General features: G+C 39.3%; 3 protein-coding genes and 1 long non-coding RNA gene across 32 annotated transcripts in view; 2 read left to right on the top strand and 2 right to left on the bottom strand.

Moving 5' to 3' along the window:
* LOC126935396 (uncharacterized) overlaps window positions 1–335 on the bottom strand; it is a 28,505-nt gene extending 28,170 nt beyond the window's left edge. Inside the window, exon 1 of the long non-coding RNA XR_007719241.1 lies at window positions 208–335. This is a non-coding gene — a long non-coding RNA (uncharacterized LOC126935396). The remainder of the gene's footprint in view (window positions 1–207) is intronic.
* The window catches only part of S100A1 (S100 calcium binding protein A1), a 1,186,348-nt gene that overhangs the window by 470,946 nt on the left and 687,998 nt on the right, over window positions 1–27,404 (bottom strand). The window contains exon 1 of one of the 29 annotated variants that reach the window (XM_050753912.1): window positions 25,323–25,326. The exons of the other annotated variants lie outside the window; for them this stretch is intronic. The gene's annotated coding sequence lies outside the window, so the exon portion shown is untranslated. Of the gene's footprint in view, window positions 1–25,322; window positions 25,327–27,404 lie in introns of those variants that run through there. 29 annotated transcript variants of the gene reach the window in all.
* The window catches only part of S100A8 (S100 calcium binding protein A8), a 675,486-nt gene that overhangs the window by 238,075 nt on the left and 410,007 nt on the right, over window positions 1–27,404 (top strand). The gene's annotated exons all lie outside the window — the stretch shown is intronic.
* On the top strand, window positions 23,575–24,885 carry SPRR2G (small proline rich protein 2G). Its single transcript, XM_050756502.1, has 2 exons — window positions 23,575–23,613; window positions 24,333–24,885. Exon 2 carries the CDS (start codon window positions 24,354–24,356, stop codon window positions 24,573–24,575), a length of 222 nt encoding a protein of 73 aa, XP_050612459.1. The 5' UTR covers window positions 23,575–23,613; window positions 24,333–24,353; the 3' UTR covers window positions 24,576–24,885.

Genomic DNA, 27,404 nt, shown 5'->3' with positions numbered 1-27,404 from the left:
GACAGATGCTTCAAATATGTGGCTGACACTGCAGGTGTTGTCTCAACTTGCCTGGAACTAAAACCAGTGACAATTTGAGCTTGTAGCAAATATGTGTAATCTTTTCCCTTGCTTTCCAGTACTCTTCGCACATTGTCACTGTGTAAGGACTATTTTACAGACTTGTATTCCTTCTCCCCAAGGTAGAACCCAGAAAGTAAATCTCACAGTCTGTTTTGCAGTCAGGGTGCGCCCTGTGATGGAGGCTTTACCAGTCAGAGCTACGCTCTGGAAAGGAACAATTGGAAGAGGGTCTCCTTGCAGAAGACATTTTGCTGGCAGGGGTGGTGGCTCCCTTTTGCTGCTAGCTGAAGATGCAAGGACGTGTTCCTGGCATGATGCAGCAATGGTGGAGCAGTCGCCGTGGCAGTAGAGCTTCCTCACCAGGCTAGTTTTGTGGTGTGGTTTTTGGACATTTCTCCTATATGCTTAGCCTCAAGCCTCATTCTGCGGCTTTTCCAAGAGTTCTATAATCTACCCAATAATATTTTAGTAAACCCCTTTTCTGTTAAACAGCCAGAGTGAGCTTTTGTTGTTTGTAATTAATATCCTGAGATGATACAAAACGAAATGCTATTAATTACACAGTATTAGCCTGCTCTTTAAATTCTACTGAAGCAACATCATGATATTGTAGTGCTTGGAAGAGTGACCAAATAGCAAGAAATAGGTCTAATCAAAACTTTTGTTCATACTTGGCTTACATATGGGTTATGCCAAACATTTATCAACATATAAGAGAAATGTATGTCCCTATAACATTCCAAATAAACTCTTTCATAGGCCTTCTCATAGATGAATTTCTGAGCCCATCTGCTAAAAATTAAACTATAACAAAGTAAAAAATGTGAATGCCTCTGAATTACTGAGTGAAACTTTCCTGCCTCATCCTCTTTGGTATGTAAGAATCTGTAAAATTTCCTGAGAAGTCCATGAGCAGGTGGAAGAGTGGCCTAGGTGGGGAACCAAGGCATAAACAATTCCTGAAGCCAATGAGAGACTTGAGTTGTGCCACCTCCAACCCCATGGAAGGAGCTCCCTGGAGCATCACTGACTCAGGACTTCTAGCCTCTGCTACGACACCTCCAGTGACAAGGAGGGAACTGCTCTGTAGTTCAGAGCAGAATTCTCCTAAAGTAACAGAAGTCACTGGGAAGCACATTTCAGTCCAACCAAGAAAATAGTTTCTAAGTAATTTCATTAATAATAAATCTGGTTGCCTCCCTTGTACAGAGCATTCTATTATGGACAGACTTCAAGCAGAGGCTGAAAGACCATCAGGAGATATTTTAGAGCAGATTTCCGCTCAATATGTGCTTCTGATACTGTGATTCCTATTCTTATCTGAGATTTTTTTTCTATTTGACTTCCCTTTAGAGCCTCCATCATTTCCCTCTATTTATTTCCCTCTCTCTGTAGGACAACCTCACTCTTATTGTCCAAACCACAGGTTCTGAAAGAGGAGCCAGGGAGTAATAGAATATCACAAGGCTGGGGGTTCCGGAAGTGTTAGTCATGCTCTGTCCCAAGGCATTCACTCAAATTCTCAGGTCTGTGTCCTCACTTGAAGACTGCTCTTTGGGGTTTCTGAATAGCTGGGATTTGACTTCAAGCTTAAGTGAAATAAGGCCTCTTGGGGTTGTAGAAAGAACATGAGATAGGATGTGAAGATGTGGATGCTAGCTTCACTGACATTAACCAGCTATGCAGTCTGAGTGAAGTTCCTCACTATCTCCATGACTTTATTTCTTCATCTCTAATATTGAAGACTTGTAAGAGTTCCAAAGTTAATTCCAGAATTATATTATGTTTGCCTGCCTGTCTGTCTATTTATGCACCTAACTATCCTAATTCTTTAAAACTGCACCTTGAAAAAAGTGGTCACTGTCAATCCAACCACACAATCTTCTTCCGGCCCAGATGAGGGCAGGCCAATCCCTAAGGGAACTCTTCTCTCCTTTCAGGGATAATCCCAGTCACTGTCTCTTCTTCAACTTCCTGCTTCAGAGGATTAAGGTGGCATAAAAAGTAATCTTGTACCTTTGATCCCACGCACAGTCAAACTTTTGGAAAACAAAAGGATTTGCCCCAGTTTTCTGTTTTTTGGGTGCCTCATTCCAGTTACTAATGTGACGTGTCTAACTCTTTTTTTGTATAGGAAACTCCAGTTTTGCAGGTATTGAGTGACCAGCAAGGTTTCCATCTCCTGAGGAAGGGCATCCTGGGAGAAAGAGGACACAGAAGCCCTTTCCCACAGTACCTCTGGGTTCTCTGTGTGGGCAGCCAAGGGAGAGGTGCAACGAGGTGCATGGGGGGCAGGACCCTTGAGTGGGAGAAGGATGTGTGCAAGGATTCGTAGGTGCTAGTGGTAGAAGACTTGAACTTACATTGTAATGCTACAGCAAAAGTCAATCCCGTGAAACCAGACCAAGTATTGTGATAGGTGCCACCAGGAAAGAATTCTGTGGAACTGATGGATAAAAAGATCCATTGGAAAAAACTAAATGAGACAGTTCAGAGAAGTAGACCTTGTCTTCTGAGCATGAGAGTTATAATTTAAGAATGGTTTTGTCAGTCAGGGAGTGTTAATAGACCCTGGAAGGTGAGAGGCAAAGTAGAATGGAAGCCAATTCCTGGTCCTCTCATGGAACATGGCTTGACTGTTACTTGTCCCATGTATTCAGGAGGATGCTGGATACCCGAAGCTGTAGGTCACTCCAATTTCAAAGGAGGATTAAAGTTGAGAGTAAAAGGAAATTGGTAAACCAAAGAAGAAGGTGTGAACTAGTCCTTAGCACATGGCCAAAGGACAGACGTAGATATTGATAGCTGGAGTACAGGGCTGGGGATTCAGGTGGCATGGGAGGGAAGGGCAGAAGCACTGGGCAGAGCTCAAGAAGGGAACTTTGGTCCTTGGGTAATGTTAGACATCCACTAATTTCACTGGTTGATGTGTTTGGTTTGTTGTATTATTTGGTAGGGAAAACTGTGCTTATAGAACCATACATGAGCAAAAAAAGAGACTTCACTATCTGTGCCAGGGAGATGGGACTACCATCTGTTGGCAGCTATGAAGTTGAGAGGTGGCTGTTCACCAGAGATGAATACACAGGGTTTCCAGTCAACTTTCAGTATTTTGGCGCATGATACCCGAGCCCTAGCCACTGGAAAAAGTGAGCAATTATCTGTTGAAGTGAAGTCCAGAGTGGTGAGTGGTGGTAGGCTGGATGGAGGAAAAGTGGTGGCATGTGCAGTGGAGATTCAGGTACTGAAAGGGTATGTGGTATGATCACATAAGTCCGCATAAACCAAATTCTCAAATGTCAGCTTGATGAATGAATACAGTGGAGCATTCCTGGGGAGGTGAGTGGGTGTAAAGGCTCCTGTAGTCCAGGAATCTTGAATGTTTATATGCAATCCATTAGCTCAATAGTAGCTGTAGTTGTTATTTACTCTCTTTTTGAGTTTCAGTGTTTGTCTGTGGTAAGACACACCTGTGTTTCAAGAAGTCCCAGGACAGCTGGGAAAAGGGTGGAGGGAGGGTGTTTACCTGCTCATATTCAGAGAAACTAACTGCCTGGGGGAAATTCAGGTTTAACCAATGAAAATGAGAGAGTTTCAACATTTCAGTCTTGCTGGCATTTAAGGCAGGTGTGAACATCAGTGACAAGAACAGCCTTGCCAAGCAATGTACTATTCCGTGAAAAGAGGGAGGATTGACCCTCCCATCTGATGTCACTGCCAAGGCCAAAGAGGGTGGAATGAGCTGATCGTGGATCCTGGATCTTCTAGACCTTTGAGAATTTCTATGTCAGTTGCCCATGCTACTCTGTTCTTCCTCACTTGTTGGCCACTTCTCTGAGTCGCTGACCAGCCAGTGCTGGTTTCTTTAGGTGGATTTGTGGGGTCGTGGCCTGAATCACCATATGCAGGGGTGGCTCTCAGAGGGTGGCAGGCAGCTATGGGGAGGTGCAGGGAGGTAGGACCTTTGAGTGGAAGAAAAGCATGTGAGGGGTCTGGTAGGTGGGTCTATGGGATCCTGGGCTGATTTACCATATGCTGGTTAATTTTTAAAATCAAAAGCATTTTCTTTTGAAGCCATGGCATGATACTTCTCTTATCTTTCTATCGAGTCCTTCTTCTACCTTTTCTTCTTCTCTCCTTTCCTCTATCTTGTCCTATTGCTCAATAGTCTTCTGGAGTTGATTCTTAAACCCAGGTCTACGTTTTCTGCCTACTCTTTGCAACTCATAAAACTTTTGTTTTCTGTTCATTTTTCATTGCCATACGCTGTTTTTGTGTCCTTGAAGTTGGCTTTTGTGTATTACAAAGATGATTTAAGGCACACTTTGGTTTACAAAATTTATATTTACTTTATTAAAGTTACCAACTATGCTGATTTTTTTGAGTCATAAGCTAAATAACTAATGTCATTAATTTAATTAAAATTCTAGAAACTTGTGTAATTTTTTCAAGGGGCTTTGGAGTAGTAATTGATCTAGTTAACAACTTTGGTTAAATTCTCTTAAACCACTTAAACTGATGTTACAAAGTTGATATCCTCAATTTTAGAGTACTTTAAGTCTCCCACTGACTAATACAATTCCGAATACATACTTGAAGAAAATTTATACATATTTTGATTCTTATGTTTTCTTAAGTATTTCAATGCTGTTTAGAAACCTAACCAAATTCCATTACAGTTTGTAACTTAAAATCATGTCTAAATAAATTAGTTACATTAGTTAATGTAAACTATAAGACTGTCAACTGAAGAATGATGAGAGATTCATATATTTGGAAAGGAGAGCACTCTTTCTTATAAAGGGGTTCAGTCTGCAAGGTGGCCATTCTAACATACTGGGAAGCACAGCCTCCACCATAAGCCAGAAATACAGATATTTGGAGGGTGAGTGAATAAAGCAGGAATTTATGCTGAATGGTGTGGCTGAATATACATGTTCAATAAACTATAGGAGGAGTCATGAATATTTGTGAAAGGAGAAACGTGCACATACACAATTGGACTTCATGCCCCTGGGTCCCATGTTCAAAAAATGGCAGTGTCAACATGATGGAAGGCTGAAGTTTTCAGCCTTCTGACATTAAAAGGTGAAGTGGAGGACATGAAAGTCATCACTGTGCATCTTCTGTTGACTGGCCAGAACCACTTTGTGGTTGGTGGCTTTTTTTTGTTTGTTTGTTTGTTTGTTTTTGAGATGGAGTCTGGCTCTGTTGCCAGGCTGGAGTGCAGTGGTGTGATCTCAGTGCACTGCAACCTCTGCCTCCCAGGTTCAAGCGATTCTCTTGCCTCAGCCTCCTGAGTAGCTGGGACTACAGGTGCACGCCACCATGCCCAACTACTTTTTTTTATTTTTAGTAGAGATGGGGTTTCACCATGTTGGCCAGGATGGTCTCTATCTCCTGACCTTGTGATCCACCCGTCTGGGCCTCTCAAAGTGCTGGGATTACTGGCTTGAACCACCGTGCCCCCGGCTGGTTGGTGGCCTTTTATCAGGGAGGAATGTTGGTCCACTGTTGTGTTCAAAGGCAAAAGGGAGGAGTAGTCACAAGGTTGTTTGAAATCAGTGGGGAGCAAGTTTTTCAAAAGGACTGGTTTCTGATTAACCCTGAGGGAAGAAAGCCTAAAGGTGGTTAGTGAGGGAGGGAGTGTAACAAGGTACCTCCAACCTCTCATTCTGTAATGCTAGGAACTCAGTTTTAAGGTTTCTCTGGGGCCCCCTTGGCCAAGAGCAGGTCCACTTAGTCAGTTGGGAGGCTTAGGATTTTATTTTTGTTTCTCAAGGCTGATTTATTTGATGATCTAACATGCCAAATTTTATATCTTAAACACACACAGACACACACAGACACACACACAGACACACACACACACACACACACGAGTATATCAAGATGACAGTTGGGATTGGCATCCAGGTAGGGTGCTCTCGTAGTCTATGCTTTTCTGATTCAAATTGCACATTAACCAAGAATTCTCTGTTGTCCAAATCTGCATCTTCCTTCTCAGGTTTTATCGGATTTCGTTCGGTACTTACTTACTTACTTGGATTTTTCACTGCTGGGGGTCTTTTAGCATATTTTTGTGTTCTCTTCGCTAGCTCTAAGAATGTATCAATGTCTTTCCATAGGATCATTCACATGCTTATGTAATTCCTTCAAAACTTCTTTGAAATTTAAGAATTTTAGATGAGATAATAAAAAGTGGCATCTAGTAATGTCCCAAGCAGATAATAAGCACTTAATAATTGGCAACTATTGTGATTCTGCTATTATCATAAAAATAATAATAGTCAAAACCTGATTGTTATAAATGACAAAATATAGGTACGGAATTAGTGAGAATGTGAGGGAAATCAATTTCCATGGGATTCACATCCATGCTTGCTGTAAAACTGAAGCTCTGTGCTGTGTTGAGCTACTGATGTACTTCTCTGTGATGTAAGATACAGTGAAAATTCTATCGAGACACAACTGAAGTGGAGCTTTGAGAGAGCAATTCCCAGACTGCTTGTTGAAAATAGATAAAGCTATGGGCAGTGCATTGAGCCTTTGGTCTAGGAGGTCCTTCTGTGGAACTGAATGTTTCCAGAACTGATGGTGCTTCAACAGTTGGTGGAAGAGTCCATTCTTTTTGGTAGATGTTGATAGCTATGTTATATAAAGCATTCTTCTCTCCTAGTAGCATTATTTTTGAGATATTAAAGTAAAACAGATTCTTCTTTGATTGAGACACTACTCAGAGCACCAAGAAGGTAATTTAGAATATAGCATTTCTCCTGCTCATGGGATCATGGAACCATTTATACTCAGGTTCTAATATTTTATAAGTCATGGGGTAGCAAATATTAGGCTAATATATTAAGATAATTGCCATATTATTAGCAAGTATTACACGATTAAATAGAATGTAATTTTGGTGAATCTTCTTAAAAACATTACTATATTATTGTGGAAGGCACACATGACTTTTGGTCCAAATGACAATGAAACAGGTAAGATTCAAAAACCTTTATTATCATTTAAAATTATTTACTTGTAAGTTTATGTATTTTGGCTTATATCTTCCATAAGAATATAAAGTCAGAGAGCACAAATATTTTTTGAGTTATTCTCCATTGTACATCCAGCATCTAGCAGAGTATTAGTTAAGTTCCACCTTCCTAATCTCTAATCATTAAGCAGATGTCAAACAAATTTGTATGGTACCAATACAGTAAACATATCAAAATAACTTACCGTAATTGCCAAATTTACCCTACCTAGTTTAGAGATTTCTTTTTCTTTTCTTTTTTTTCTTTTTTTTTAGACAGAGTTTCGATCTTGTTGCCCAGGACTGGAGTGCAATGGCATGATCTTGGCTCACCACAGCCACCACCTACCAGGTTCAAGTGATTCTCCTGCCTCAGCCTCCCGAGTCGCTGGGATCACAGGCATGCACCACCATGCCAGGCTAATTTTATATTTTTAGTAGAGACAGGATTTCTCCATGTTGGTCAGGCTGGTTGCGAACTCCTGACCTCAGGTGATCTGCCTGCCTCGGCCTCCCAAAGTGCTGGGATTACAGGTGTGAGCCACTGCGCCTGGCCAGAGATTTTTTTTCTTTCCAAAACAAAGCATCTCTTGTTTATCTCTTCACATCATTAACTGCAGTATGGCATGCCAAGGTTGTTAGGATCCAAATATCTCATATATATTTTGAGACCTCTGTGATGGTGGTGGTGGAATCAAAGTAGATTGCGTCAAGGTCCTTTTTGGTTATTTACGCCATGGTTCTGGATCTCAGCCCCTCTTCTCCATTCCAACTTATGTTCCCTTTATAGACCTTTGCCAATTTTCAAGTGGATTTTTTTTTTCCTAAACACTTTTCTGAAGTGATCAAGTGGATTTTTACAGTTCTTTAACTGCCCTAACATTCTGTGATACTCAACTTTTTAAAGTGCTGAGCACATCAAGAGATTTTCTATCTGTGTGGATGGTATCAGTTGTCCCAAGAGAGTTTTGAGTAGGACTGTTCTTTTCTTAGGTTCAAAATCCATCATTGGACTTCCAGATGTTGATAGTGTGGGCTAATATGGGAATGAGTGATGAATGAAATGACACATCTATTCTTGGAGATCTTCATCCCCATGGTCTGGAGACTGAAATGTGTTGCTTCTACCTGGTTGGGTGGTCCTCTGCTGTCCAGAGGCCCAATTCTGCTTATTTGAAGGTGCAGCATCAGAGCTTAGGTATCAAGGAAGAGAAAAGAAGGGGTAGTAATATTTTTCTTGCTGCAGATATTAGGAACACTTCCTTGGGACCAAGAGAACAACAACAACAACAACAACAACAACAACAATAACAACAACATCAAAAAGGCTTGTAGAAACCAGATTTTCATATGGGGTTCTTTCTCAAACAACAAAAGCCCAAGTGACTAAGTGAAATACCCATGTGGGAGAGGCTCATAAATACTCAAATCCTCTTCATCCTCAATGATTAACAACTTTCCATTCCCCTCTACTATAACCAGAACTAAAACTACAAGTGCAGGAGTGTTCCTGGTACAAGGCAGGGCAGAAAGCCAGTTCTCCCTGAGGCTGTCCACGGAAAATCTCTGCCCAGACACAGATTAGGAATGATTCTCTGGACCTGCCCTATCAAGCCACCCAGTATGTAGATACAAGCAAAGAGACCAGGCAGAGAAGGAGCTAGGAATTGTGTCATGTGAAGCACTGGGGATGCTTTATGGGAAAGAGGCTTGGGTGAGTAAGAGCATTAGGTGCACCATCCAAACGGCTGAGCCTTGAATAGAAAGCAGAATTGGTGCCTGTGGAATTTACAGTCAGAGGTTGAGCCTGATTTCAACACAGTACAAGGAAGACATTTCTGAGTTGACTCCAAGGGTGTCACTGCTATTGGTGGGGCCATGAAGCCTGTGCCTCATAGTCACAGAGGCTCTCAAAGTGCTATTTTAGTTTTTAATCTTCAAAGAATGTTTTATACACAATCACAGACACACCAGCAGGACTGAAAGAAGGCATTGCTTATCACCTGTAGAACTCTGATTTCCCTCCAAAGTCACTCTTCCAGGTCTCTATTATATATTGTCTTGTCTTAGACTTTTCATTATTTCTGCCACTTCCCCACTAGAATATATGTTGTGTTCTCAAGCCATTTTATATATGTTCTCTTAACCTCTGGGCCAAAGGAGCTCTGGGAGAGGAGATAACGTAACACTAGATTTGTATCCCAGCCTCATCCTCTCGCAGTTTTGCGTTAGAACAATGGTCCCTGAGTCTCTATTTGATGACTCTGAGGAGCCAGACTTACATTATAAATTAGGAAAATGAAGTCAGAAAGGGCAGAAAAAGGATTCAAGCTCTGGAAACTGGGGAGTTCTGTGTCATAATCTAGCTGTGGGAAAGTTGTTGTGAAGTCAGTTATCTACTCTGGGTTGGTTCAGTTTTATGCTCTGTAGTAGGCTTCCTCTGTGCTTGAACCAATGAGTGCTCTTTGATTTTTAAAAACTTAGAATAACCTATTTATTGTATTAGTTCAATATATATCAATATTTAGAATTACCTATATTTTGATCAATCAGTTGATCCATCCATCCATCCATCCATCCATCCATCCATCCATCCATCCATCCATCCATGTTTTCTTTCTAAATCCTACCTTGAAAGCTGCCTGGGTGCAAATATTCTGGATCGGAGTTTCAGACTCAGTGGGAGTCGATCTCCTGCCGGGTAGAACCATCTCGTTCATCATCCTCTTCTAGTTGCTCCTTTTCTCAGAGGACCTAGGTTACTTTTATCTTGGATCAACTTGATGGATGGAAACAAAAAGAATTTCCCAAAAGTTTGCACCAGGGAGAGATGAGAAGTGTGTAGGGATAGGTGAGAAGTGTGAAGTTATCCTGTTATCCTGCCACTTTCCATCTCTAGCCTGAGGGAAGTTTATAGGTTCCTTAAACATACAGCTGGTACTTCATGTCTGTGGGTTCCACATTTGTGGATTCAACCAACTGTGGGTCAAATGTATTCAGAAAAAAATTCCACAAAGTTGCAAAAAGCAAAACTTGAGTTTGCAGTATGCAGAGTTCTACGTTGAACCCACCCCACACAATGAAGTGGTGTTTAGGAATTGTATTAGGTATTATAAGTAATATAAAGATAATTTAAATTATACCAGAGGATGTATATAGGTTATATACAAACACTATCTTATTTTATATGAGGGACTTGAGCATCTGTGGATTTTGGTATCTATGGGAGGGTCCTGGAACCATTCTCCCATGGATACTGAGGGATGAATGTATTTGGTACTCAAATTATTTAAAATAACAGAGCCACTTACTTCCTTCTCCCCTCCCCTCTTCAGACTACTCTTTTGAGCTTCTGCCCACCCATCAGCACTAGATTAGAGATTCTGGACTATATGACTTTCCTCAGGGATAGTTGCTGGTGGACAAAACTTCTAGGTATACCCACTTTTGGCCTTTCTTATACCTCTGATCCTTGCCCCATGGTCCTGCCATTCATTGCTAAGCAAGTCCGTCAGTCAGTTAGAGACCTGTGCTTCTCCATGCCCAGGGGCACTTAAATAATATCCATCGTTGTTCTTTGGGTTGTGAATGATTTCGTCCATTAAGTTTTGTTTACTAAATAACATTTTCTGTTATTTAAAAATAATTTAAAACCTGTTACTTGAAAAACACAGTTGAGAACTAAAATATTTCATAACTCAATGTAAGATAAATTATATAAAAGATTGAACTAACTCTGTTAATGAGATTAGAAAGTTCTCTAATTGTATTCCTATTGTTGATATTACTATATATTAGCATGAAATGGTATTGATACCATTTGGTGAGGATTGAGAAATGTGAGGTTATTTTAGATGACTCAAAATCTTAGACTTTGGAAGACAGAATAGGTGATGTTGATATAGAGTTTTGGTCTTCCAGAAGAGCAGCAAGGTTATGAAGAATGGGATGGGTTTTGTTTTGGATACACTGTGATCAAGAACTGTGATAATCTAGGTTGAAATGTTAACTGACTGTTTAGGAATATCATTCCTATGGTCTCCCAACAGGGCTGAGACACAGATGCAGTGCACAGAAGGTATATGGATGGGGTGAAGATTTGGGAAAGGAAGAGAACAGTCAGAGGGACAAGGTGAGTAGGAAAGACTGAGCTGAGGACAGAAATGCCAAGGTTCGGAGGATTTGAGGGCTGCATTTTAGGCTCCAAAAAGAAGATGACACACCTCTCTTGCTTTGAAACTTGCTTTGGAATTGGTATACACTGCTCTGCAGCTAACGTTTTGAAGACCTCTTACTCTCTTCTTATGTGTCCCCAAATATAGGAGCCCCAAATATAAATAGTCAAGTCTCTATCACCTATAATTCCAATTGCTATAGGGAGGTGTGTGATGTTTGGCAGGGCTAATGTAGTGGAAAGATGAGATGTTTAGAAAATCATGTGCTTTTGGCATAGATGGCCTTCTTTTTGGAATGTTTAAACAACCATACTTTATTTTATGAAACACAACCTCACCCATGAGATACTTTGTCAGCTGATCCCTCAGCTCCATTTTTTTCAATCACATGTGCACACAAAGTCACACTCAATCCATGCACAGTTCTAAAAAGAATGCTTCCTTTCCAGTGCCACATTTTCCGTGTTATGATCATCTGGAAGCAAGTCTTCTCTGTCACAATGCACTGTATATTCTTCAAGATTAGGGTCATGAACAGCTCTTATCTTCATCTTGTGCATTTTTAATGGTGTCTGCTATGTAGCAAAACTATTGACTGAATGGATGGTTAAAAACTGGTTTTGCTTCTACCATTAGTATCACTGGATCTGCTAATCATGAGAGAAGATTCTTTATTGTCATTTTAGGCATTAGAACTAATGTTTATTTACTTGTTTGATAATATCTGTTTAACCCCAATTATGTAGCATGCTCTGTCATAGGCACTGGGGACCTGAGATTGACTAAGGCACTATCCCTGCCCTAAGGGGCTCATACTATCTTGTATAAAATATAAAGACACATAGAAAATTAAAATATTATGTTGGCAAGTACAATGATAAAGATGCACAGATTGGCTGTGGTTGGGAGAGGATTCCTGGAAGACATAATATCTGATCTGAGCTGGAAGTCTGAGGTGGTCAGGCCATGGAGTTTGAGGTTCCCAGTCCATGATGTGTCCTGCTTTAGGACCCTGTGGTCCCTCACTTTCTCTCTGGTCACCAAGCAATTCTAAGTCCAGGGTCTTGGGCCCACACCATTTCAGTGGGCTAATTTAACTGTGATTCTGTCTGTTTCCCCAGCCCTGATACACTAACTTGCTGTTTAATGGTGGGACCCATAGCAGTAATGGAGCCTCAAGAATGTCCTGGCTCAGGCATAGCAGAAGGGCAGAGTGTTTGGGTTATTCTAGGTAGCTCCCTGTTCCATTCAACAGAGGACATGTATTCCTGAAAATAATTGGTATTCACCATGGAATACTATGTAGCCACAAAACAGAATGAGATCATGTGCTTTGCAGGAACATGGATGGAGCTATGGGCCATTATCCTTAGCATAGTAATTCAGGAACAGAAAATAAAATACCACATGTTCTCATTTATAAGTGAGAGCTAAATGATGAGAACACAGGGACACTCAGAGTGGAACAACACACAGTTGGGCCTATCAGAGGAAGGAGGTGGGGAGGAGAGGATCAGGAAAAATAACTAATGGATACTAGGCTTAATATCTGGGTGATGAAATAATCTGTACAACAAACCCCCATGACACAAGTTTACCCATATAACAAACCTACACATGTACCCCTGAACTTAAAATTAAAGTTAAATAACAACAACAATAACAACAACAGCAACAAACCCCCTATTGGTATCATGGAGATGGTTGAAATGCAGCTTTCTGTCTTCTAATTTTACGAAGGAGATTTTAGACATTGTCAATTTAGAAAGGTCAATTACCATTATTTGAAACCCATTTTCTTTTTTATGAGAAGATTCTAAAAATCTGCATATGACCTGAGGATATATTTCTAATTCTAGAGTAGTCTTTGTAATTTTTGTCCATCTGATTTCTAAGATTATTCACAGTTTATATATGATCATTCTCATTTCTTTGCTCCAGAGTTCCAACAGCCCAGCTAATGGCAGGCTGGGACTCTTAGGTGAGTCTAGGGTAATTATTTAATGCAAGTTATAGATGAAACTTACATGAAAATCACAGGCAATGAAATAAAAAAATAGAAAAGTGGGGCTGTGTCAAACTAAAAACCTCTTGACAGAAAATGAAAGAATCAACAGAGTGAAAAGTCATCATACAGATTGAGAGAAAATATTTGCAAACCATACATCTGATAAGGGGTTGATATCCAAAATATACAAGGAACTCAAACAACTCAAAGGCAAGAAAACAAATAACCTTATTAAAAAGTGGGCAAAGTACCTGAATAGGCATTTCTCCAGTGAAGAAATACAAATGGCCAACATGTATATGAAAAAATGCTCAATATCACTAATCACCAGGGAAATGAAGAGCAAAAACCACAATGAGATCTGACTTCATATGTGTTAGGATGACTATTATTAAAAAATCCAAAAAACGAATGATATCAAGTGTTGATGAGGATGTGGAGAAATTGGAACACTTATGCACTGTTGGCGTGAATGAAGAATGGTGCAAACACTATGGAAAACAGTATGCGGTTTCCTCAAAAAATTAAAAATAATTCAGCAATTCCATTTATGAGGATATATCTAAAATAGTGAAAATCAAGATCTCTAAGAGATAGCTGCATTCTAATGTTCATTGCAGCATTATTCACAATAGCCAAGATATGGAAACAATCTAAATGTCTATGAGCAGATGAATGAATTGAAAAATTGTGGTATATACATACAATGTAATATTATTGAACCTTAGAAAAGAAGGAAATCCTGTCATTTGCAAAAACATGGTTGATCCTTGACGATATTATGCTAAGTGAGATAAGCCAGTCATGTAGAAGGAAAAATACTGCATGATTCTACTTATGTGAAGTTTCTAAAATATCCAGACCTATGGAAGCAGAGGAAAGAATGGTGGTTGCTGGGGCTGGGGTAGAAGGAAATAGAAAATTTGTTTTTCAGTGAGTATAAGGTTTCAGTTATATAAGATAAATAAATTCTAGAGACCTGCTGTGCAATATAATACCTATGGTTAACTATATGGTTGATATGGTTTGTCTCTGTACCCACTCAAATCTCATTTCAAATTGTAATCACCACATTTCAAGGGAGGGACCTGCTGGGAGGTGATTGGATCATGGAGGCAATTTCCCCCATGCTGTTCTAGTGATGGTGTGTGAGTTCTTATGAGATCTGATGGCTTAAAAGTGTTTGGCAGTTCCCCCCAACTTCTCTCTCTCTTCTGCCACCATGTAAGACATGCCTTGCTTCCCCTTTGCCTACTACCATGATTGTAAGTTTCCTGAGGCCTCCCCAGCCATGCAAAACTGTGAGTCAATTAAACCTGCTTTCTTTTTACCCGGTTTCAGGTAGTATCTTTACAGCAGTGTGAGAACAAACTAATACAGAGAATTGGTACCAGCAGAATGGGTACTGCTGTAAAGATAACTAAAAATGTGAAAATGACCTTGGATGTGGATAATGGGCAGAGGTTGTAACAGTTTGGAGGGCTCAGAAGAAGACAGGAAGATGTGGGAAAATTTGGAACTTCCTAGAGACTTGCTGAGTGGTTTTAATCAAAATGCTGATAGTGATATGGACAATGAAGTTCAGGCTGAGTTGTTCTCAGATGGAGGTGAGGAATTTATTGGGAACTGGAGTAAAGGTCACTGCTGCTATGTTTTAGCAAAGAGACTGGTGGCGTTTTGCCTCTGCCCTAGAGATATGTGGTGCTCTGAACTTGAAAGAGATGATTTAGGGTATTTGGTGGAAGAGATTTCTAAGCAGCAAAAAATTCAAGAGGTGACCTGGTTGTTTCTGAAAGCATACAGTCACATACATTCACAAAGATATGATTCAAAATTCGAACTTAGGCTCGAAGGAGAAGCAGAACATAATGCTTTGGAAAATTTGCAGCCTGACCATGAGGTAGAAAATAAAAATCCCTTTTCTGGGGATAAATTCAAGACTGCTGCAGAAATTTGCGTAAGTAACCAGGAAAGGAATGTTAATCACCAAGACAATGGGGAAATGTCTCCAAGGTATTTCAGAGATCTTCGTGGCAGCCCCTTCCATCATAGGCCCAGAGGCCTAGAGGGGAAAAATTGTTTCATGGGCCAGGCTCAGGGCCCCACTGCTCAGTGCAGCCTTGCAACTTGGTACCCTGTGTCCCAGCCACTCCAGATCCAGCCATGGCTAAAATATCCCAAAGTGCAGCCCTGGCTATGGCTTCCTTCAATGGGTGCAAGTCTGAAGCCTTGGCAGCTTCCACATGGTGTTGGGTCTGTGGGCATGCAGAAGACAAGTGTCAAGCTTTGGGAACCTATGCCTAGATTTCAGAGGATGTATGGGAATGCCTGAATGTCCAGGCAGAAGTCTGCTGCAGGGGTGGAGCCCTCATGGAGACCCTCTTCTAGGGCAATGCAGAATGGAAAAGTGGGATTGGAGACCCCACACAGTGTCCCAACTGGGGCACTGCCTAGTGGAGCTATAAGAAGAGGGCCACTGTCCTTCAGACTCCAGAAAGGTAGATCCACTGACAGCTTGCACCATGCACTTAGAGAAGCTGCATGCACTCAATGCCAGCTCAAGAAAGCAGCTGCAGGGGCTGTACCATGCAGAGCCACAGGAGTGGAGCTGCCCAAGGCCATGGAAGCCCACCCCTTGCATCAGCATGCCTTGGATGTGAAACCTGAAGTCAAAAGGGGATTTTGGAGCTTTAAGATTTAATGACTGTCCAGCTAGGTTTCAGACTTGCATGGGGCCTGTGGCTCCTTTGTTTTGGTCAATTTCTCCCATTTGGAAGGGGAACATTTACCAAATGCCTGTACCCCCATTGTATCTTGGAAGTAACGAACCTGTTTTTGATTTTACAGGCTCACAGGTGGAAGGAATTTGCCTTGTCTCAGATGAGACTTTGGACTTGGACTTTTGAGTTAATGCTGAAATGAGTTAAGACTTTGGGGGACTGTTGGGAAGGTGTGATTGTTTTTGAAATGTTAAAAGGACATGAGATTTGGGAGGGACCAAGGGAAGAAAAATATGGTTTATCTCTGTGTACCCACCCAAATCTCATCTTGAATTATAATCCAACATGTTGAGGGAGGGACCTGTTGGGAGGTAATTGGATCATGGGGGCAGCTTCCCCCATGCTGTTCTTGTGATAATGAGTGAGATCTTATGAGAGCTGATTGTTTAAAAGTGTTTGGCAGTACCCCACCACCCCCCTCTCTGTCTCCTGCCACCATGTAAGATGTGCTGTGCTTCCTCTTCACCCTCTGCCATGATTGTAAGTGTGGCCCCCCTCCAGCCATGGGGAACTGTGAGTCAATTAAATCCATTTCCTTTATAAATTATCCAGTCTTCGGTAGTATCCTTGTAAGCAGTGTGAGAATGGACTAACACAATGGTATTGTGCCCTTTAAAATATAAGAGGTTAGGTTTCACATTAAGTATTCTTACCCAAACCCAAACCAAACCAAACCAAAACAAACCAACCCATAACAACACAACAACAAAAAACCCATAGGGAAATTTTTAGAGGTGATGGATATGCTTAGTATCTTGATTGTGGTGATGATATCATGGGTATATGCATATGTCTAGATTCATCCAGATGTGTACGTTAAGTGTGCACAAGTTTTTGTATATCAATTATACCTCAATAAAACAGAGTATTATAATCTCTCTTGGATCCATTGCCTAGCTTCAAAAATTATCAACAATTTGTTATTCTTGACTTCATCTACTCTCCCATACTTTATTTGTTCTTTTTATCACTGAACTATTTTACAGTTTCAAACATCATATCATTTTACCTATAAATTTATCAGTATGTGTTTTTAACAGATATCTTAAAATAGCCACAAGATGATCATCACACTTAATAAAATTAATGATTATTCTACATGTAATCTAAAAAAGATATATATGAAACTTGCACCTTAAGTTCTAAAAGCCGAGCGATAATTCACAAAGTACAGATAATCACTGACTTATGCTAGTTTTCCTTACAATGTTTTTGATTTTATGATGGTGCAAAAGTACTGTGCATTCAATAGAAAATGGTATGATATTCTTGGGTGATGCTGGGCAGTGCCAGTAAGCCCCAGCTCCTCAATTTACCATGTGGTTTACCCTGTAAATTGAGGAGATCTGTACATTTTGAATAAAGCCAAACAATCTTGTTCTGACCTTATGCACAGGGTGACATTCAGAAGAAATATTAGTCTGAGGTCTAAAAAGGAAAAACAATTGAAAATCAATTTAAATACTGATGTTTACTTAACAAATGGCAAACTGGAATTATATTGCAATAACATAACTTAAAATCCTCTTTACCTCTCTCCCCCAAATTTGTACTCATTTTTGCATGGCAGCTGCCCTAACCTTCTCTTTTGCCTTTTCTGTCCTTTTTAGTATGACTCTGTCTAGGCTTTCTGGTATTATTTTAGTTGTCTTCTTTATCCATTATCTGGTTCAATATAACAAAACAAACTTCTCTACTAATCAGCAGTGGGCAGTGAATGGTGAGGGTAAGGGGGGATAGAGAAAACAGCGTGTATTTAAATGTACTGCTCTTACCAAATGTTATAAAAATAATATTTAATATTCTACTACCTCTGTCACAGGAGACATGAACTAAAAAAACTCTGCAATGTCAGTGTCTTTTAAAATTCTTTAGACAATTCCTTCTGTAATCCACTGGTAAGATACATGGTGTTTACAAAGTTATTCAGCAATCACATGCATTGGGACAAATTGTCATGGAGTATCCAAATATAGGAGCCCCAAATCTAAATAGTCAAGGCTCTATCATCTGTAATTCCAATTGCTATAAGTATGTGTGTGGATTTTTGCAGGGTTAATGTAGTGGAAAGATGAGATGTCTGGAAAATCATGAAATCACATAGTAATTCTGTGGGATATTAAATGTTATTTTTTTCTAGTCACAGAGGTAATAGCATATTCTTTCCCCCAGAACTCACAAGATTGTTGTGACACATGTAAGTCAACAAAATTTAGGAACTAAAATCATTACTTTTTTTTTTAACAACTATTTATTTAGCATGTACTGTGTTCCAGGTATTGGATCATGTCGAGTGTAGAAGGTGAAGCTGCAGTCCGACTGTTCAAAGCACTTGCAAGCTCAAGGGAAAAGGGTATGGGTGGGAAATCCGCTTAATGCAGATGGGTTGCACTAAACATGTAATGCAAAGCTCAGAGTGTTTTATGGGACTCTTAGGTAGGGGCACCTGCCCTAATGAGAAGAATCCAGGAAGGCTTTTCATTGAAGTGATGGCTTTTAGAGAATTGTATGGACATTAGGCCGGTAAAACAATAACAATATGGCATACTGCCGGTTAGTAAATAAATTAACTGAGGATAGAAAAAACTGGTGTGTGAGCAAAATTACACAGTTTGATACATGATAGCACACAGTACAAAAAGTGGAGTAATAAGGAATGAGGCTACAGGCGAAGGAAGGACTATGTAATGGGCCTAGAACTTACTCTTGTAAGTTAAAGTATTTTAAGCAAGCAAGTGATGTAGTCAGATTTTACTTTTTAATGTATTACTCTTATGGCAATGGAAAGATGGATTTAAATCAAACAAGACCGAGGAAGACAGCTATATCTGGAAGCTATATTAATAATCAAGAAGAGATGAGGAGGCCCTGAACTAGGGCATGACAGTCAGCATAGAAGGAGAGAGATGGATTCCAGAGATACTCAGGCTGTTGAACTGTCAGGATGAGGTGTTTAGATAAGTAGCATGTAGCAGAGGGGAAAATGTCAAGATAACTCAAGTAGCTGGGTGATTATTGGTGTATAGGATAGAGAATACTGGAGGTTCTAGTGGTTTGTGGGAAAGATGATCAGTTTGTTGGTACTTGAGGATATTTGGACAGAGATATCTAGAGGGCAAGGGGATATTTAAGATTGAAGTGAGTTCTGGAGTGCAAATATAGATGTGTGAGTTAGTAGATTTGCGATGACTGAAACCATAGGAATAATTGATATTGTCACCAGAGAATGCATATGATGGTAAGATCCCTGAAATGAGCAAGAGAGGACTCCATTTGGCATTTAGAGGAGGAGGTTCAGATCAAGGAAGAGAAAGATTAAGCACAAGAGTAGGAGAATATTAAGTGGATGTTATGAAAACCAGTAAGTAGAGACTTTAGAGAAAGATGGAATGATTGCCACTGTGACATGTAGCAGAGAAGTCTAGGAAGATAAAAATGGAGAATGACTCAGTTTATCTGACAGAAAGGTTGGAATAATTTCAGTAGATGGTGGGCTAAACCCAGACTGCCATGGGTTGAAGGGTTAGTGAGATGTGGGACAGAAGAGACAGCAGTTGTAGATGACTCATTTGACAAACCTCTAACTAGACTAATAAAGAAAAAAAGAGAGAAGATTCAAATTAATAAAATCAAATATGAAAGAGGAGATATGAAAACTGATGCCATGGATATAAAAAAGATCCTAAGAGACTACCTATAAACAATTATATAGCAATAAATTGGATAACCTAGAAGAAATTGATAAATTACTAGAAACATGCAACCTACTGAGACTGAATAATGAAGAAATAGAAAATCTGGACCGACCAATAATGAGTAAGGAGATTAAATCAGCAGTGTAAATACTGTGATAAAAGAAAAACTCAGGGCCACATGGCTACAGTAGTAAACTCTACCAAACATTTAAAGAACTAATGTATTAATAAATTATTATGAAACTTTTCCAAAAATTGAGGAGAGATCACTTCCAAATTCATTGTATGAGGACGGCATTACCCTGATACCGAAGCCAGATATGAACACTACATAAAGAAATTACAGACCGACATCCCTGAAGAATATAGAATCAAAAATCTTCAACAAAATACTGGCACACCTAATTCAATAGTTCATTAAAAGAATAATGCAGCATGACCATGTGGGATTTATCCCTGAGATGCAAGGATGGATGGTTCAATACATTTCCTTCTTTCCTAAAAAAACAGAATGATTCAATGTAGGCAAATCAATAAATGTGATACACTACAAAAACAGAATAAAGGATACAAATTGTATGATCATCTGAATAGAGACAGATAAAACTTTCCACAAAATACGACATCTTTTCATGATTAAAACAGTCAATGAATTAGGTATAGAGGAAATGTATCTCAACATAATAAGGGCCATATATGAGAAATCCACAGCTAATCTACTCAAGGGTGAAAAATTAAAAGCTTTTCCTCTAAGATCATGAGCAAGGCAGGGACGCTCACTCTTGCCACATCTGTTCTTTTCTAATTCTATTATTTTTAATTCTATATTCTCAAGAACTTAAAGACATATTTTGTAGTAGCAGTATATCTTAATTTATTTATTAAAATGGAAATAATTTTATCTGGAGCATAAAGTACTAGGCTATAAATGTTAAATCAAGTAAAATCAAATGGTCCTTGGGAAATGTCATCATCTCTCTCTTTCCCTTTTCCTCTTCTTTCCACTCCCTTATCTTCTACCCTCTCCACCTTCCTTCATTTCTTCATTTCTGGGACTCCCATAAAATAGCTTTGTCCTTCTTTCCAAAATCTTTAGGCAAATCAGGAACTTTGGGACCAGGTAATTCAGCCTCATAATTCCCAGCTTTCCACAGTTGTTTTACTAGGCTTACTATTTAATTTATTTTATTTTCACCTTATGAAAACATCCATCAGAGAAGTATTATTATTACCATTTCTCAATGAGGAAGCTGAGAATTGCAGAAATGTTAAGAAAATTGCTCAAAGTTACATACCTAATTAGGACTTAACTCAATCATTGTGTTTATACCATGCCAATTTGCTAACATAGTATTTACTCACAGATTTATTTATTTCAATTTAAAAATATCTTTGAACATTTAAATATTTAAATATTTTGAATAAGCAAAAAATAAACATGATACCAAAATTCAAAAGAGAAGAAAATGGTCATGCACTGAAAAGTTAGTCTCTTCCCCACTCCTATCCCCTAGATACTTAACTATTCTCCTGAGATAACCACTGTTACTAGTTTATAAGTAAACTCTAGCAAACCTTCATGTAGAGACTACGTGAGTTTCAGAGATTTAACTTGCACAGAGTGCTTCAAGTACCCATTATATGTGAAAAATGAGGATCATCTGTCCTTTAGCTATTTTCTCTTCATACAAAAAAATTATTCTTCTTTGTGAAGCTGGAAAATCTCATTAAGTATTCTTTTCTTTAAAAAGCCCAATCCTCCATCAGTTTATCAAGCATAATTGAGAAACCAAATAATTTATTGGTAAAAATAACTTTGGAATCTATTAGTAATTCATGAGACAAAAAAAGTAGGTCTAAAATTGTGTTGATAGAACTGTTTTAAGTCATGTAATCCTTAGCTAATTCTTCAGCATGCATCAGCTATAGTTTCTAGGATTTCAACATGAGAAAGAATGCTGTGAAAGTGCCTCACCCATCCCAGGAGCATCCCTGTTTCTTCTGGCATCCCTGAAGTGTGTCAGTTTCCTGATAGTAACTTAGATGACTCAATTGTTTGGTTTCAGAGTACTAGGGAGGGATGACTAGACTCATGTTGTTCCTCTGAGATGCTGAGAAAGAATTTAATAGTAGGACTCAACTCAAAGACGTTCCTACCTCTTCAAATTCCCATGTTAGGTCCTCAGTTTGTTTCTGTTTCTCTATTGTACCAACCCAATCAAGTTTGAAACATTGCAGATACAACACAGCATTATTCTAGGTAAAGAGAACAAGGCATGAAATCTTCCCTCAGATAGTGAGAGGAGGTTTCTCCGGAAAACAAGGTGCTGACCCTGCAGGTGCTATGGTACCCATGCCGTCTAATTAGTAGTGACTACAGCTGGAAGAACGGGGGATGCAGGGCAAGGATCTTCACTGAATAGGCCTTACTCCAAACAATAGCATTCTTTATCATCTTTTTTGACATGTTCGAAATTATTGGTTAGTTATGATTAGTTATTAGTTATTCTTATTTCTTCTTCATTTTAGAGTTTATATTTCTTAGAAGACCCACTATGTAATGTGCATAATTTTAGGCCCCCCTTTGAGTTTTTGCAGGAGACTTTTGTGGTAGGTATATTTTTTATTTTTGTTTTACAGCTGTGTAAACTGTGTTTCAAGGAGGTTAGGAAATATTTAATGTCACACAGTAGTGGTGGCTGTAGATGTATGCATAACCAAGGTACTCAAGTTTTCTCCAAGTTGGGACAGTGAGTAATACTAGCTGAAGTGTTAATATGGTTAAATAAGCTATACTAAGAAATTATCCGTGGGATCCGTGCCAGCCATATTTTACTTATTTAGGTAAAAATATCCATGAAGTAAATGGCGGGATAAATAGCTTTACAGAACTTCATTCCTTGAACATGCAAAGAAAGGCTGAAATCCTACTAAATTCATTTCAAAAGAGAGAAATTGTGAAGGAGTAAATTGAATTAACTTGTAGGAGAAAGTAACACACAATATTTAAAGAGTATGAGTGGAAAAGCTTCAAAATGGATGCAGCACATACATTAAGTCAGTTTGGAAGAAAATGGGAGAAGATGAGTTTGGGTTTCTAGTAGACCACAGGTTGCTCATAGTTACAAGGGCCATAGAGATGAGGTTAGTGTGTAAATCTGCAAACGTGAAGCTTTAATGAGGGTCCCCAACATGGCTCTCATGGCCTAGGAAACTGAGGGATGGTGTTGCCTTGTTCAAGCCCATTAATACCATGTCGGAACACACCCAGGGTGGGGCTGTCAGCATCTAGGAAGCTGATATATGATTTTGTGGCCCTGTTCAAGTCAATTAATTGTCAAGAAAAGCCTAAGGATCAATAGGCCATGATAAAAGGGGAAGTTAGTTGTAAAGAAAAACTGCAGTTGAGGGTTAGGATATAGCCAGGCTGCAGGATCAACACATACTGGTCTCTACTAAAGAGAACACAGCTGGATACTGGGCATGTGAAATTGAATGGGAGTAGTTTTACATAAAAGACACTTTGGAAGCTGGGAAGTAGGAGAAGCACCATCTTTAATTATAGGAAAGCACCACAGTTGTCAGACAATTTGTCACATTCTACAATTGCCACTGGCATGAGGAACCTGAGATAATGTCCCAAGTGAATCACTGTGCACTTATCCTGCTGGGGAGGATCATGGACTAGGAAATTTTGTGACACCAGCATGGATTGCATGTAGGTGGTATGTTGGTTGGGAAATAAGCACATCATGCTAGTCCTAGGCTGTTCCCTGTGTAGGGCTGCCTGCCCCTTATAAAAGGACTCTCCACCACACAGGCTATCTTCTTGACATTCAGTTGTAGATCTTTGGAGACTCTGGTGAGTACAAATCTTAGAAGCCTTTCTTGCACTTGGCTGGTGTTAGGGTTTAACTTGGGGACAGAAATGCCTATTTGTTTTAACCAATTTATCCTCATGGATAGGAAAAAGAAGATAATGAGGTCTTGAAGGTAAATTTTAGCTGGTATTTGGTAGATAAACATGAAGGTGATGAGGAACCTGGAGTCAAATAAACAAAATCTTAAACTAAAGGAGAGTGAGAGACACAAGATGCTGTTCTGTCTCCTGCTTCACGTCTGTTCCAAATACATCTTCTTGGAGTGCAATCTCCTTGGGTGAAGGGCACAAGTTTTTGCAATTCTCTTCAAAAACTCATGGCTCAGCACCACAGTCAGCTCATTAAAACTGGTAACGAGGGCCTCATGGAAGATAAAAGTACAGATTTGTTTGGTATTGGCTAGAATTTCAATATCTGAGTTTTTCTTCTTCAGATAGTGTTTGTATTCAGACAACACTTGTTGCTGTCTCATAGGCAATTTTATTTTCAGAAAAAGGTAGAATGAGAGAACAGCCAGAAAGACTGAAGAACTGAGGGTAAGAGGTCCTAAAAGTGAAGTGTGAAGAAGCAACATAAAGTCATAAAGACTGTATTAGGGATCAGAGTTAGTCCTTAGATACTGGAGATTTGATGTTCTAGCTAATTGCTCCACCAACAGGACTATCTCTCTTATAAGCACTGTTGCTTGTGTATCTTTCAGATTCTCTGACACTGAGGAGAGATGTCTTACCAGCAGCAGCAGTGCAAGCAGCCCTGCCAGCCACCTCCTGTGTGCCCCACGCCAAAGTGCCCAGAGCCTTGTCCACCTCCGAAGTGCCCTGAGCCTTACATGCCTCCTCCTTGTCCACCTGAGCATTGCCCACCTCCACCATGCCAGGATAAATGCCCTCCTGTGCAACCATACCCACCCTGCCAGCAGAAGTATCCACCCAGGAGCAAGTAACATCACTAGAATTCATCAGGACCATGAAACAACAAGATCCAGTGGCTCTTCTTAGTCCCAGCACTCCATCATCTTCCCTTCAGCTGTGGTGAGAGGCTGCATCTTCCCTAACCTCTGCCTGGCTTGAGAGCTGACAGAGAAAAGGCTTAGTTCTGAAAGCTGATATCATGTTGTTGGAAGATGAGCAGCCAGATCATTGCCTAATCTCGCCTTGCTGTCTGTGATGTAGATGGTGGTTCCTATCCCGAGAACAAGTGTGTTTATTCTTTTGCTTCTCCCCAATAAAGCACATGTTTCATGGTTAGGCCCACATTGCTTTTGTTTGCATTTCGTGTCTTTAACCTCTTCTGTTAACTACATCAAAGTGAGTGTTTCTTTTCATTCCTATTGAATTATTAGAATTATTAGGCTTTTCCATCACTGAATTCAGTGTTGCTTGAAATGTGTGTTTTGGATTGGGTACAACAATTGATTCTCTTTTATTGGTTTTAAACTCATTTTTACCCCTTCTAGCTTGTATGGCTGAAAAAATTACCTAAACTGTCTTAGCTTCAGTTTCATCATCTGTAAAAAGTAAGAGAGCATGTATTCAGCTGAGTGTACTTATAGCAATTAACTTATTCACAAGTGTTTCCTAATTGTCTATCATGTGTCAGCCTTCTATGCCCTGCAGATAGGGATGATGATGACCAAACAAAGTCCTTGCTCTTGAAGAGTCTATAGTCTTAAGGGAGTTACATATTACCACCCCCCAACCTACAACCTCCACACATGTCCCACACATATAGGAAAAAATTACAGTAATGCATGGGCTATATTTAAATAAAATTATTTAGAAAGACTCTTTGAAGTGACTTTTGGCTCAAAGACATGAATGAATAGAAGAGGCAGCCATGGATATGTCAGGGGTAGATTGTTCCAGTTGGAAGAGATGGCCAGTGCTAAAGAAATACAAAATAACAGAAAGGAAGATGGTGGTCGAGGAGAAATGTTTGCAAATGAGGTCAGAGATGTTGGATCTCTAGGATAGTCATGATTTCGATATGTATTTGAAGTTTGACAGTCATCTTATGAGGATGGTCAAAGTCCTAAAATTTTATTGTATATAACCCAACAATTATATAATTACTTTTGCATAGCATTTCAACCAAAAGTATATAGGGTGTCTCAAACATATATTTTTAAAAAAGTTGAAAAGAACTGAGGAATAGATTAAAACTCTTTTGCTAAGAGGGACTGCCCAAATGAAAAGTAGGTCTACCTGTTTTCACATCTTTTTTTTTTTAAAAAAAATTATACTTTAAGTTCTAGGGTACACGTGGACAACATGCAGGTTTGTTACATATGTATACATGTGCCATGTTGGTGTGCTGCACCCATTAGCTCGTCATTTACATTAGGTATATCTCCAAATGCTATTCCTCCCCCCGACTCCCCACAACAATAGGACCCGGTGTGTGATGATCCTCTTCCTGTGTCCAAGTGATCTCATTGTTCAATTCCCACCTATGAGTGAGAACATGAGGTATTTGGTTTTCTGTTCTTGTGATCGTTTACTGAGAATGATGGTTTCCAGCTGAATCGTGAATGAACTCCCATTCCCAATAGCTTCAAAGAGAATAAAATACCTAGGAATCCAACTTATAAGGGATGTAAAGGACCTCTTCAAGGAGAACTACAAACCACTGCTCAGTGAAATAAAAGAAGACACAAACAAATGGAAGAACATACCATGCTCATGGATAGGAAGAATCAATATCGTGAAAATGGCCATACTGCCCAAGGTAATTTATAGATTCAATGCCATCCCCATTAAGCTACAACGACTTTCTTCACAGAATTGGAAAAAACTGCTTTAAAGTTCATATGGAACCAAAAAAGACCCCGCATTGCCAAGACAATCCTAAACTAAAAGAACAAAGCTGGAGGCATCATGCTACCTGACTTCAAACTATACTACAAGGCTACAGTAACCAAAACAGCATTGTACTGGTACCAAAACAGAGATAATAGACCAATGGAACAGAACAGAGAAATAATACCACACATCTACAGCCATCTGATCTTTGACAAACTTGACAAAAATAAGAAATGCTGAAAGGATTCCCTATTTAATAATTGGTGCTGGGAAAATTGGCTAGCCATAAGTAGAAAGCTATAACTGGATCCTTTCCTTACTCCTTATATGAAAATTAATTCAAGATGGATTAGAGACTTAAATGTTAGACCTGTTTTCACATCTTAAAGGGAAACGTATTTGATTAGTTTCATCAAATTACAGCTAGCAGAATGCTTAGGAAATTTTGTTCTTGCTGTGCTCCAAGCCCCAACAGGAATGTTAGAGGGTAGAATTTACACAAGGCAATACAGAATAACTCCAAGTTATTGTCTTAACAGTAGGCTGTTGAATAAAGCTCTGGCTTAATATTATTGACAGTTCCTCTTAACCCCAGGCCACATTTTGTCTTTAAGAAAAACAAAAATAAAAAATCCTTCATTTTAGGCGAAATATAATCAACCCATTCAGAAAGTTCATAAACTTTAGCTGTACAGGGCGAATAATTACAAGCTGAGCACTCATGCAACCAATGCCAAATTCAAGAAAAATGACATTATCAAACCTTCTAAAGACCCCACATTGCCTTATTCAATAACACTCTACACTTTCATCACTGGAAGTAAACACTCTGCTGACATTTAACATAATTACTTTCTTGCTTTTTATTTTATTTTTTAACCATTAACATAGAGGTGTCTATATTAATAGATATAGTTAAGTTTTCCAGTTTTTGAATTGCATATAAATGGAACCATACAGTATGTCATTTT

This window comes from Macaca thibetana, chromosome 1 (assembly GCF_024542745.1).
Source record: "Macaca thibetana thibetana isolate TM-01 chromosome 1, ASM2454274v1, whole genome shotgun sequence".
NCBI lineage: Eukaryota > Metazoa > Chordata > Mammalia > Primates > Cercopithecidae > Macaca > Macaca thibetana.
The sequence above is the reverse complement of the archived record's forward strand: the minus strand, read 5'-3'. Positions and strand labels throughout refer to the sequence as shown.